General features: G+C 33.6%; 1 protein-coding gene across 4 annotated transcripts in view; it reads right to left on the reverse strand.

Moving 5' to 3' along the window:
• Positions 1–14,878, reverse strand: part of LCOR (ligand dependent nuclear receptor corepressor) — a 200,899-nt gene that overhangs the window by 44,052 nt on the left and 141,969 nt on the right. For all 4 annotated transcript variants that reach the window (XM_073240605.1, XM_073240606.1, XM_073240604.1 and 1 more), the window contains exons 5-7: positions 8,994–9,126; positions 4,226–4,513; positions 1,253–1,346 (exon numbers count right to left, since the gene is read on the reverse strand). In XM_073240605.1, the coding sequence (XP_073096706.1) occupies positions 1,253–1,346; positions 4,226–4,463 (332 nt within the window). In that variant the 5' untranslated portion in view covers positions 4,464–4,513; positions 8,994–9,126. The remainder of the gene's footprint in view (positions 1–1,252; positions 1,347–4,225; positions 4,514–8,993; positions 9,127–14,878) is intronic.

Raw genomic sequence — 14,878 nt, forward strand, 5'->3', positions numbered from 1 at the left:
GAATCTTAAGCAAGGGATTGATTCATTTATGCAAATCACACTTAAGCTTCTCTTACATGTGTCCTTAATTACAAAACTCAAGTTTTTTGATATATAAATGGAACACACTGATTTCGGACCATGATGACATATCTAGTATAAACTTTAGTGAAAAGAAGGGCTTAAGAAAAAAAGATTAGTAAACCAAGCAAAATGTATTAAATTAGTAAGTTATTTTTAGACTGAATTAAAAGAGAAAAGAAAAAGGAAAGTGATGAAGTTTTAGAGAAAATAAAGGGAGCATTTTACAACTCAATAAAGGAATCCTTCAATTTGAAGTTACGTAAGATTAAGTTGAAAATGGTTAGTCCATGTAGTGTCTACTTAACCTTTAATATTCCAACAACTTTGCCATGTAGATATTCTAAAAGTAAAATAAACCTAAATATTAACTAATTTAACTTACTAAAGTAATTTTCCATACCTAGATGAAGTTTATGGTCACAACACAGTTTTGTGGAAATGCTTTCCCAATATGGCATCTAAATATCTTCATCAATACCTGACTTTTCTAAATGGTTAATATGTATACACAGAGGGAGAATTAAGACAATCTGTACACTATAAAATTAGGTGGTCAGAAAATTCACTTCAGTCTGCTAAGAGTTATCAAAACTGAATATGTAATAATGTCTTGGCAGCATCAGATGGTTATCCATCAATATCTACAACCAGTCTTAATCCACTTAAGAAACAAAAAATACAAGTACATCCTTCTGAACTGCCACACAAGAATTAAAATTGCAGTTCAAATTAACAAACAAAATAAAACCAAAACAAATGAGAGGAAAACGTACAGTCCCCAGATAGCAACACAGTCCGTTAGAGACACAGTTAAATACTGGAGCTCAATTTTCATTCAACACCTTCAGCAGACATAACATTATCTTTACACCTGAACTCTGGAATTGTGCAGGTTGGATTTCATACTCCTAAATGCTCAATGACAAAAAGTCCACAGACATTCTTGGCATATTCTTGGCCATTTACTATTTGTATTTAAATAGCTAAAGTGATCTATGCTAACCAATTCTAGATTTCACAGATCATACTTTTACATGACTGATGGACCAAAAGTATTTTTACTGAAGGCCCATTTGCAAGAGTGTTACTCCGAAGGATTATTTTTGAAAACAAACAAGGGAGACTGGCACCAATCTTTGATAAATTGTCCCCTATGAAACTCTAGAAGGCTACAAATGTATTCCCTTACCCGTTCCCTTGCGTACTGGAGCAGCCTGGAGAATGGCTCAGGGAAGTGCTGCCAGCACATGGACTTTTCTTAGTGGAAAGATCAAGTACACCGTCTGTGGAGACACAAAGAAACACCTGAGGATATTAAAAACTAGGAGCAAATGTGAACTGAGTAGGCTAAAAATGACAAAGCAGTAGGCCTGGTCAACTAAGCACATATACTAGCCATATATTTGAGGTATAAAATCACTTCATTAATAGAATGAGGATATTTTTCCTCTGGAAGTGACATAAATTTAGCAAAGCTTGTTATAGCTACTATCTCCAAGAAGTAAATATTAATAAGGCAAAAGAAAATGTAGAGACTATCACTGCAGATGTGAAGATACAGTGAGATATCAGGAACAGCAATTTACACAGTATGAGGTTCTGCAAGAGAACTATTAGTCTTCATTTTCTAAATTTACCTTAATCAAAGTATATGAGTTTTTAATGCCACAATGTCATACATATTATAAAAAGAAATTCCTCATAAGCTAAGTGTACCTGAAACACTAAAGTACACAAAAGTTGAATTTACAACATTTTAAATACATAGGTCACTTTAAAATATGAGTTTAGATACTACATTACATGTATATACCATACAAGACAGCCTGTACGATGAATCAGTTGTTAATTGTTTATAATTTGCATGTGTCCTAATTACTTTTCGAACACATCTGTAAAAAATCATGTATTTGGATTCATGCTTTTCAAAGAATTCTGCAGAAATTCAAAACTCACTTGTCAATATTTACAAAGGCAAAGTTTTTTAAATTAATAAACAATTATAACTTGGTGGGCAATGTTTAAGGAAAGAAAGAAGAATAAAACAGTCTTGACACTGATGAGAACCTAGAGGTTTAAGCATTTTTTTTTTACCAAAGCTACTCCAAATCACAAATTCACATTATTAGAAATTAAATTAGAAGATTTTCTTATTCCACAAATACCTTTTTTCCTCACTGGCATGTCTAGAAAAGAAAACTCAACAGTCTGGATAACTTTAAAAGCTGCCATTCCACTAAAAAAATAATAGGATAAGGTAATACTCAATGCCTGATTTTCAGCTGGCGAGCAAAGATCTAGTTACATTAAAAAATGCTCTAACATAGAACCCACTTAGGACTTATGTCTGAGGACAATATAACTATTTGAGGCTGTTAGAAATAAACACGTAACTGAGTTTACAAACCAAAAAAGCCCAGTCATACAGAGTAAGTTCTGTCCTTCAGAGTCATTAATATTTCTAAAACTCTAACTGTAATCTTACAAAATCAATTATTCTATTAGTTATCTAACCCAATTAGAGATGTAACAAGCAAATGTATCATTAAAATATTTTCAACCAGAGACAGTACTAGTAAAACTTCTAAGCTTTGTCTAATCAAATAGGCAACATATTTTGGGTCTGACACTAAAAATACTGTGATTTAAGTTGAAAACACACAAACTCATGTAGGAAATACAATTTTTAAAATTTCGTTTCATTTGAAGACTGTATACTGTAATCCTTTCAAGTTCAAAATTTCTCTTTGTAAGAGTATGCTGTTAACACAACATAAACATAAAACTAGCTATAATTAAGTTAAATTAGACTAAGTAGTATCTTAGTATTTTAATCTCCATTATTAATACTTTAAATACAACCTCTATGCTGTCATTCTCTTATTAAACCTGAAGCTTTTAATGCAATATTTGGAGCAAAGAGATGTTTAATGAAAGCTACCAATCTGTTGTAAAGAAAGCAATCCTCAACAAAAATAAAAACTTTGTTAATATGGTTGCTGATCAATGTGAACACAGGACAATTAGGAGGTCTCCTGCTAGGCAATCTCTCAGACTTTAAAGATTATGATTGCTGTTCACAGAACACAGAAACAGGAAAAAAGCAAGGAAAACTATTTAAAAAATGTACTTTAATAAGAAACTAAAGTCAGACCATTAAGTGTAATCCTTCATAAATTACAAAGTAAAAGGAAGTCCTTTCAAAGAGGTTCTTGTAATAGTTAAATTTATTTACTTTGCAAAATGGACATGTATTTCTCACCAATAAATCCACACTTCTCATAACTTTTCTGCATGCTCTTATGAGACGTCTGTGACAATAATACCTCTTAGTACAGACATCACCAATTTACAATCTGTAGTGGTTTAAACAAGGGCAGAATTGAAATGCTCACTTCATTTTTGTGAAATGAGAGATAAAATGAGATCACAAAACAACAGGAATATATTTAATCTCTTTAAGAGAGTAAACTTTTCAAAGCTTCAAGAAATATTTGTTAAGAAAAACTGATGACCTCTTAAGCTCTTCACTTAATTAGTATCCTCACCAACAAATTACCTTTTGGAAATACTGTAAGATTAACTCATAATACAGTGCAGGCACATATGTATGTGTTTGTGTATTTATAAAATACTGAATAGACTTAACAACCTGAGGTGTGTCTGCTGTCCTCTCATTATTTCTAACCCTAGGAGTTTCTTTTTAAAAATGCAAATAATACATTTGCCTTATGATTTCATTTGCAGAGTATAGATTCTTCTACTTAACAAGTAAATACATATTTATTTCTCAAGTGCTAATATCAGAACACTAATAGATAAGGGGAAAAATTTTGTTTTTCACAGGGATTTTAAAAACAATGGATATGATTTTTAAACTTTGGGAAGTATAAAATGCTTACATAAATATCAAGTAACTTATAGATCAGTATAACCTTAATCACCTAATTTTCCTGGGTAGGATATGATGACTACAAACTACTGATAGGTAAGGTAGCCACTTTATCTGTTCTTTTCTATCACTGCATAGTCAGGAATAATTTAAGAATCACATTAGTTTTTATCCTATTATTGCTACTGGTGCCCTATTTGCCAATAATTTTTTTCTCCCCAAATTAACATATTCTGATTGGACAGAGGAGACCTTAACATCAAACCATACCTTGTTCGCTAGGTTCTGACTGAGACTTTCTGACAGTAAGGTCCAGAGGTGAGTCTTGGTCAGCCATGAGAAGTTTGCTGAGCACAGGGTTCTGAGTAGTTGCAGCCGTGGGAGAGGTGGTGACTGGAGATGCTTTCGGCAGGCTTTGGTTCTTTGTGCTATTGGGCTGGCTGGGGTCCTGAGTAGAGCTATTTTTTGAGGTATATTCAGCAGCAAATTGTTGGATCATTCGCTGCATGATCTCACGGGCCACTAAGGGAATATTGGGGTCGGAGACCCAGGGACTGTCTGTAAACAAAGATTTATTGACTTTTAAAGTGGGACAATATGCTAAAGAAAAAAAAAAGACAGCTTTCAAGAAGACATAAAATTTCATTTTATTTTTTTCTTAAAATGCAATATCCTAAGAATAGTCTTCCCTCTCAGTCATATTTTTAATCTCTAAGCTTTTGAGTCACAGACTTTTTAAAATGTAATTTTCTTAAAATTATTTCTAAACATTCCCCTCCCCCAGGATTATGAAATCAAATAGTAGGAAAACAAATAATATACCTTATGGGCAAGAATCACTTACCTGACACAGAAATCCCAAAACCCTCCTTTATGAAATAATTACTCCTTTTGTTTACCACCTATAGATCACATCTGGTTCCCCCTAGATTTTTCCTGGTTATCTCTTCTAAATTATTAATGCATGAATTACTTCGTTCATGAGAGCTGAATTTACTTTCTGCTAAAAGCTAGAAGGCATCTTAGAATTACAAAAGGAGATACTTAATATTAAGATCCACGACAGGATGCACTATAGTTCTCATACTAATGGTCATCAGAATCACTTCGAGGGCTTGTAAGCTGGGTTGTGTCCAATCCCCACAGTTATTGATTAGTGGTTCTAAGGTAAGCTTAAGAACTAGCATTTCTGAAGAGTTTCTAGATGCTACTGTTGGGGCACCAGAACTTTAGAACCCCTCAACTGGGGGTTTAAATGCCAAATCTCAAAAACCTAAGACTAATGTATTTTCCATGACTTTTTAAAAAACACTCTGCCAATGATTAAACACAAGAACTACAGAAGTAAGGAAATAAATGTCTAAGTTATCCATTTCTAATTAACTTTAATTTTAAAATAAAGTAAAAAAAAGGAAAATATTTTGTGTAAATATATTACCATCACATCTCTATCATTACCACACTATCCAGGAGACTTAAGCATCTTAGGAACAGAGATTTTTGTTTCTCTCTGTATACTAAGTACCTAAACTTGTCTGGTGTAAAGCATGTATTCATATTATTGAATAATAAAGGGACCAATCAAATCAATCATCATCAAATACTTTGTTTTTCTTTCTTTTTAACAAATGAGGGAAATGTTACCTGGCCTTTTCAAATTTCTACAACTGTTTAGGGGCAGACCCTTGATTAAAACTCTCCATCATCTTAATGTTCCACCTGTGACCTTCACTTCTCCATTACACTTCTGAGGCTTTAGAAGATAGTTCTCAGAAAACCTGAGTTTCCTTGGTCTTCTAAAGATTAACTGTAGATGGTAAATTACTTTACTTAAAATATTTTGGAGCTGCAAAGAACTTAGGTTGATTTGTAAATCTAGAGAAAAACTGGATTGTTTCTATCAAAATCTAAAATCTCCACAAAAAAAACACATCAGCAAAACCTACAGGATTCCTAAGAACAGACAAATTTCTTCTGGAGGACAATATTCAATACCCGAAGATGGTCATAAAATCAGAATATCTATTTAATTCATCATTGGAGTTTAACTAGGTTTGTTCTACCAGTAACAGTTGTTTTAGTAAGAAGTGTTTCTAACACTAAGTTTCCTCTCTATAAATACAGACCATGAGTACACTAGATGGTTTAAGAATAAAGGTATTCAATCAGGGAAGCTACCGAGGTTACTACAATCACTGACTACAGTTCCTAAATGTTTTAATAAACATTTAGTTGTACAATGCTTTTTAAAATCTTTCTACCCACTGGGTTTTTAACTTTCCACTAAAGAACGATTTTTTTTTCTTACATAGCATATAACCCTCCAATGAAAGACTGTAGATAATCCCTAGTTTTAATAGTGTATATTTTTATCCCCTGTAAAGTTGAAGACTATGTAATACATAAATCAGAAAGTTTCCAAATAAGAAGCAAAATGAAGTTATTTATGGGACATCTCTGTGTTTAACTAGATCAATAAATATAAAAAGATTTACGAAAGGTCAAAGATTCTAAGGTAAAGATAGCCATTTCTACCTTTGAGCTTTAAATGCCTGCAGTGTATTTTGCCTCTTTGTTGAATAAATAACATAATCATGATAGGCAATTATGTTCATGCAATCATTGACATTTCTGCCATTTGAATTTCTAGGATGTGTAAAAGTTTCTTTCATTTATTCTCTCACTTATTTTAAAAACATCTGTAAACCAAGCCATGCTTAGGGAACATGCACATTGAGTCAAATAAAAACAACAAATCAGATCAAAATTAAAACGACAGAAAAACATGTATATGCTGTATCACCGCAACATGTATGTTACAGAAATGCAAACCTAACTTTTAGAAAAGTGTCCAATTTTCTAAAACAAGTGACAAAGCAAGCTGAAAAGAATTATGATTATGACAGTTGTAGAGTAGAAGGTATACTGTTCTTAAATGGGGACTTATTATAGAGTCGTACCACAAAGGTCTACTTTTATTGCATCTGTATTTCTGCCTAGCTATTTTTAACTTTTTTATACTCAATTACAGAAATCATATAATTTGTAATACTTGGAAACAAAATTCTGAATTTAAAACAAAATATTCTCTTCAGACTAAATTGCCTGACATATCTCTGGATACCGAACATTTTTGGTAGTAAGTGGAGAGTACTACTGCCCATCTGGGACATTTCCAAAAGGATTAGTATCTAAAAATAACAATATTAATACACAAAGCAAGGGGGAAGAACTTCCAATTTCAAAGCAATAGTTTTTTTGGGGCATCATATGCCAGTATACAAATACACAAACTTAACTTTACATACAATTGCAGAGGCTTCTCATTTGCTGAAGTCTACCCTAACACTGATTCCAAGGTAAGAAGTCCTCCTCTAAAGATTATATGCCCAAAAGTTTAATTTCTAAATTAGAAAACTTAGAAGCACTTAAATGTCAGTCATTCCTACATGACAAAAGGATGGACTTAGCGGAGAAGTAGGCCAGAATTCTCTTTAGGAATCTGCTTATGATTGACATTATTAACTCCCTCCTTCTAATCAAAATGTGGATGAAAAGTGGAGGAGTTCCTCTTTTCAGATAATGAAGTTTGCTGCAACATTAGACCCATGATTAAGTAAACATCCTAAAGGAGAAGAGCAGCAGTGGAGCTGTAAATATATTTTATTCAGTTAATAAACTGACAGAACTGTTCTATCATTTAAACATTAAATGCAAATTACTTTAATAAAACAATCAAATGTTCATAAAACAAAGAAAATTACTCTTTGCACATAAGTTTGGAATTCAGGGTACTTTATGGGAATGATAAGGTGAGCATGGGAACCTTGACTGGGAGTTTCAGGTCAGAGAGTGCTATAGGGTATTAAATAGAAGTGAGAATGTACTGAAGATTTAATTTTCCAAAGGTTCTGATAGAATAATTTTTTAAGTGTCACTGCAAACAATAACCTGTTGCATTCCTTTATTTTTTGTGAAACTTCATCTCATACTCCCTTTTGAAAATATTACTAACACTAAGCAGAAACCCAGCTAGCCTTGTCCAACTGCAATCAACCCATTACTATCAGCACTTTTCAGATTTTAACCAGGGTTACAGGCAAAAATCACCCTTCAAACTTCAGAGGGAAAGAGGGAATTACCAAAGGAATGAGAGGTATAAGCTAGACCACAAGAATTATTAAGGAAAGTGAAATCACTGGGTCTGCCGAAGATTAAATAGATATTCAGGATTATCAGGAGCTTGTAGGAAACTTTTTTAGAACCTATCACAGTAACCTCCATTTGGAACCAGAGGAAAGGCGTAAGTAATACAAATCCATTTTATAATTTCTTGAAGATAAGGACTCTTCACTGGAATGGATCATGAAAGAAAGCTTCCTGAAGGTCTTGGTTGACGGTAATTATGCTTTGTGGATAGAGAAAATAAATGTAAAATGTGCTTACAAAAGTTTAAAGGAAAAAGATAAATTGAAAAAATGCAAAAGGTGGTGCTATTAAGTGCCACCTCAAATGTATGGCGGAAAGTTTTTTATTATATAATAATTAATTTTTCTCTAATTTTAATAATTTTTGAAAATGTGAAACAAGACTGTATCAAGGAGAAAAAAATGTTTATAAACCTAATTTTAAGACATAACTACATTTTCTTCCCAAATGAAACTTCAGTGAGGAATTACTAAAATTTTATACAGTTGGTTTTATGGTTATTAGTGATAAAATCAGTGACTGTTTATATAAGAAAGTTTGTCTAACAAAATATAGAACTACTGAGACTACAATTTTCAGACTTTCATAATAATTTTAAGTACTACTTAACTAAAAACTTAATGGCACCATCACTTCAGAATGAAAAGGGAGAGAGGCTGATTGTCTAACTCTATTCCAACTTAACTTGACCAAAGGAATATAGAGAATTACAAAGTGTATTACTAGTAAAAGTATTTTAAAAGTAACTCTTTAAAAAAATGACATTGAAATTAAGGAGATTAATGTTAAGACAAGCAAATGCTAAATGTCATTCTTCACTGGAACCAACCTTTTCTGTAAAAGACTGCATTGAGGAACTCTTCTGCTTGTCTCTCGAATCGAATGATTTTTGCTTGCTCTTGTTTAAGCAGAGCTTCTTGCCCAGCTCCCGAAGCTGGTTCATCCAGATTGACTAAGTGTCCCTGCAAAAATATTTGGTAAAATATTTGCACAAAAATCTCTTCCCATTCAATATCAAAAGCACAGTTGCAAAATCACAAATGTTAGTAACAGTTAAGACAATACAGTTTAGTACAATTTAAATATTTGAAAACTTCAAATCAGGATTTAATTTGAACTCAAATGCAAAAAGATATCTTAAACCCCAAATCTCATTTGAGAATTACATTTGCCCTCCTAGTATGAGACTTGCTTTCTTCAGAAACAAAACAAACCTTTCTAAAGCATTATTAGGAGGGAAAACTCACAAAGAATGTATTTGAGTTCTTAATTCTATCCTTACAGAGCATGATTCTACAAACTGTAGCTTTCAAATATTTAGTGGGTCATGAAATTAATAGTCAAAACATTTTTAAAAAAAGAATTGAAAAATAGAGTGCTTTGCGACGCGTCTCCTAAGGGTAAACATTTCAACATCATATCTAAGCTTGAACATGACTGCAATGTAAAAATGTAGGTCCTGACCAAAGAGTTTCAAAATACTGTACTAGACTCATCCCAGACTCTAAGAGAATCTGCTCTCAGGCTGCAGGAGCACTAGACTAGGTTGATAATTGACCGACTTCTACTCTTATATTATACCTAATAAACAAATAGGGAACTATAATAGAATATAAGAGTATAAAGAAAAGGAAAGTACATCTTTAAAGTATTCTTTACATTCCAGTGTATGTAATTTACTTTAAATCACTGCAGTATATCAACATATGCATGTATTTATATCACAGAAAACTTAAATGTGCTCTAAATAAGAAAAAGGGGACATACAATGGCACAATGAAAAGGAAGTAAAGACACTGAAAGTATGTTACAATCCACAACTAGCTTCTTCAAAGATTTTAAATACAATGATATTTGCAACCAGCTTTCCATAACTTCTCCATCACCCAAACTGTGTAAATAGCACAACCAAAATATGTATTTTGCAAAGGCACACTGAGCATCGTTATACATTGTGAACAGTTTAAGGAGAACTCTCTTGCATACTCAAACTAAAACCATGTCCCTTAACATTTCCATGTAAGACATATCAAGTTTGCCACAAAATTTGTTTAAAAATTTTTAAAGAAAACATTTTAAGTATTTTAAGTCATTACAAACCTTCATTGTAGTTGTATGTATCAACATTCTCTTTTATGGACTAAAGCAATTATTAAAAAGTAATTTTTTATACAGATTTAGCATCAAATAGGTATTAATTACAAAGTCCAATGAAATCCTCAACTGTATTATACATTAATGCCACTTCATTGTTTAGTGAATTTAAAAAAATCAGACATTTAGATGGCATAAACTGTACTTCACTTTTTAGTCCTATATGCAGCCATTTTAGTCAGACTTTGAACAGAGTATCTGTAAACTACATTTCATGTGACATTTAGGCTACTTTCTAATCAACACAGAGCACCTAACCTAGCACTCAGTAAGGCAGGTGGTTATGTGTTCTTTCCTGAATCAAACAATTACCAATTTAACAACCTGGACTCTGAAATATACAGATTACTTTTAGTTGGTTCATACCAATCATAGTCGCACCTATTTGTTTTGCTTTTAAAGAGTTTTGAGATATAATGCACATACCACACAATTCACCAATATAAAGTGTAACATTGAATGTTTTTTTAGTGTATTACAGAGGTATAGGAACCTCCACCTACTTTTAGAACATTTTCATCACCCCAATGGAAATCACTCTCCATTTTTCCACTGGCTCCAACCCTAGTGAACCATTATATTACTTTTTGTCTCTATAGACTTGCCTGTTATGAACATTTCATATAAACAGAATCATATAATATTCAGGTTTTTGATAACTGACTTCTTTCTCCTAGAATAATGTTCCAAAGTTGTAGCACGTATTAGTACTTACTTCCTTTTATATTGCCAAATAATATTCCATTGTATGGATATACCACATTTAATGAATTCATCAGTTGATAAATAATTTGGGTTCTTTCTACTTTTTGTATCATCTCTTATGATACAAATGCTGCTGTTTTTAATATCTGTGTACAATTTTTTGTATGGATATCTATTTTCATTTCTATTAGATATATTCCTAGGAGTGGAATTTATGAATATGTTAACTATGTTTACCATTTTGAGGAAGTGCCAAATCTTTTTCCAAGGCAGCTACACCATTTTCTATTCCCAACAGCAATGAGGACTCCAATTTTTTCACATACTCATGAACACTTATCTTTTATTATTACACCCATCCTAGAACATGAGAAGTGATACCTTACGGTTTTGATTTGCAGTTCCCTAATGACTAATGGTGTTGAGCATCTTTTCATGGGCGTATTGGCCATTGTACCTTCTTGGGAAAAATGTCATTCATATGCTTTGCCCAGTTTTTAATCAGGGTATAAATCTTTTTACTGTGAGTTTTAAGAATTCTTGACATTGTGTCTGGGTACAAGTCCATTATAAGATATATGATTTGCAAATATTTTCTCCCATCAGTGACTTTTCTTACCACTTCTTGATACTGTCAGCAGTGCACAAGTTTTTTTAATTTTAATGAATTTCAATGTATCTATTTTGTCATTTGTGCTTTTGATATTTTATCAAAAACAAAACAAAACAAAACAAACGACTGGCTAACTCAACATCGTGAAGATTTACTCTAATGTTTTCTTCCAAAAACTGTATGGTTTTAGAACTCACTTTTAGGTCTATGGTCCATTTCAAGTAAAACTTTTTAAGATGGTATTTAAAGGAAGGGGTCAAACTTCCTTTGGGAAAAATCATTGGCCATAAATTTTACCTCTGGACACTCAATTCTATTCCACTGACCTATATATCTATTCATATGCCAGAAACACATTATGTTGATCATTGAAGTTTTGTAGTTAAGTTCTGAAACTGTGAAGTGTGTGTCTTCTCAATTTGTTCTTTTATGAATTTGTTTTGGCTATTTGGAGCTCCTTGAATTTCCATATGATTTTTAGGATCAGCTTGTCAATTTCTGCAAAGAAGCCAGCTGGGGTCCTGACAGGGAATGCATTGAATCTGCAGATCATTTTGGTTAGTAATACCATCCTCATAATATTAAGTCTTCAACTCTATGAACATGAGATGTTTTTCTATTTATTTAGAGCTCTAATTTCTTTCAACAATGTCTTACAATTTATAATGTACATAATTTTGTTAAGTATTTTACTCTTTTTGATGCTATTTTAAATAGAATTATTTTCTTAACTCCAGGTTCAGATTTATTCACTGGTAGTATGTAGAAATACAACTAATATTTTTTTAAATGCTATATTTTGTTACCTTGCTGAATTTACTTCAAACTCTGTTTTGTAGATTCCTTAGGATTTTCTATACACAATATCATGTCATCTGCAAACACAGATACTTTAACATCCTTTTACAATCTGAATAACTTTGGTTTCTTTTTATTGCCTAAATGCCAAGGTTTGAACCTCTTGTACAACATTGAATAGAAGTAGTGAGGGGGCTGCTCACCTCTGGAGCATGACCGCACTCCCTCCTTTAGTGTGTACTTTGCTTTATTAAACTACTCTTTGCTTGTACCTGCTCGACCTGCTCATGAATTCTTTCCCGATCAGAATCATAAACCCTCCCATGGGTTTGGGTCTCACCTAGTGTGCAGGGAGATCTCTCTGGATTGGACTGCCTGATAACATTTTGGTGACCATGAAGGGGCTCTTAACACTAGATATGGTAAAGAGGAATTCTATGCTACTTTAAGGCACTCATTGTCTTTTTCTCTTGGATCCTTGGTTGTTCTTGCCGCTTCCTTGGTGGGCATGGGTTAACTATTTAAAAGCCACTAGGGCAGTCACCACGTACAGTAAGTCTCCCATGTGAAGACTGGTTGGTCACAGAACAAGTTAGATTGGCTCTAGGCCACCTGCCAACCTCAAAACAATGTCCATGCATTAAGGTACACTGTGAAACAAAACAATTCACCTCACCCTACAGCAACTTCTCCCCATAGGTTGTAGTCTCAACTTCCAAGGATCCATTTCCTCTACTCACAGTGTTCCCTGACAGCTCCTCCGTGACTCAGTCTAACACTTCTTACTCTTACTTCCATGACTATCCTGTCTGCAAACCTATTTCTCTTCTCTTGCTTTTTCGTTCACATCTGGACCCCCAACTTTTACACTCTTGCTCTCTTACCTTTCATGCCTATCACCCTCTTCTTTGGGACAAGTGGGTCTTTTGGGTCTGTCTATGCCAGCCAGGGTCACCTAGGACTTAAGCCATTCTGAGGGCACCTAAGAGACTGCCAAGAATGAGAACTTGGCTTTTGGCTCAATCTTACAATCCATCTAATTCAGCATCTCCACACTGAGACACTTCACTTCATCTCCTCTCAGAGCCACTGGAAGTGAGGTTATCAGGATGCTCAGTCAAGAGAAGTCTATCCCAAAGTTCAGGGCCTGATGCCTCACCCCCTTCTCCCCCACTACTGTTCCCAGAGCCGGGGACAGGTACAGAGCTGAGCCATAGGGATGCCTATGCATGCTCAGGTGAGCCATGGGACCTCCTGTGCATGCCAGGTATAGGGACACCTCACATGACCTATGCCTAGAGGTATTTTTGGGTTTCTCAGGATGCCTGGACAACCACTAGCCCCTTGGGGATCAGGGATGCCTGGTTCTCCCTGGTCGCAGTAGGAAATTCCTTTCTTCTTTCAGGTCCTGACTTAGTCATGAGTGACACCTCCTCCATTCTAACTGAATCCCAATTAGGGTGCATCCTCAAAATTTGGGAGGTCTTTAAAGTAGACTCCCTGAAACAGAAGAAATTAACACAGCCTGACCCTAAATGGTACCTTAAACTACTTGCCCTTCAAGTGCACTCTTAAAAACTGAGAGACTTTTAAATTAGATAGGCTAAAAAGAAAGAAGCTGATTTCCTTCTGCAACACCACTTGGCCTCAATACAAACTACCAAGAGAAAAAATGAGAATGAGAATGAGACCCCAGAATGAGACCCTTAATTACAACACCATTTTGCAACTGGGTATTAGTAACTAGAAAATCCTTGTATCACTTTCTCTGTCTATGTGTTCGTGTATGTTACCTCAAGAAGATATTGCTAAAAATTAACTGGTTTAGAGACAAATGCTTGAAAATATTCAGCATTCATGCTAATTTAAGTCTAATTAAGACAGACATACCTTTACAGTTATCAGCATTAAAATGAAAAGTTTATTCTGCCTAGGTTTACCTGAAGTCATAAAAGTTGATGCTATCTGTTAAATCTTTCCAAAAAAAAAAAAAAGCTTGGGAGAATGGATGACTTTGTCTGATGTTTAATGAAGCCTTTACAGGTAATCTAGCATGGCTGTTAACAAGAAGTGAACTAAATAGGTGTAGTAGGTAAACTTTTTAACAATGATTCTGTGTTATAGTATATACACCTAAAAACAGATGGAAAATCCTTTTAGTAACCTGAAATCCAACCGTTTTGCTAAGTAATGAGTCAAGTTAACGAATTAGATCATTTCCAAATAAGATAAAAATACTGAAACATTAACTACTGGATATAGGTTTATTCATGTTTGGCTTCTGTATTACAGAGAAAAACAAATTTGAGTCTATTAGTAAACATATTTTGTGCTTCTGAAAGACTGTACTATGAAGGAGTATGTTTCTAGAAATTATGAAATGTATTCATAAATTTGCAAATCTAAAGAATGCTACTAGAACAGTTGACAGTTGCTCACTTCTT

The sequence above is a fragment of the Manis javanica genome, chromosome 7, assembly GCF_040802235.1.
Source record: "Manis javanica isolate MJ-LG chromosome 7, MJ_LKY, whole genome shotgun sequence".
In the NCBI taxonomy this organism is placed as follows: domain Eukaryota; kingdom Metazoa; phylum Chordata; class Mammalia; order Pholidota; family Manidae; genus Manis; species Manis javanica.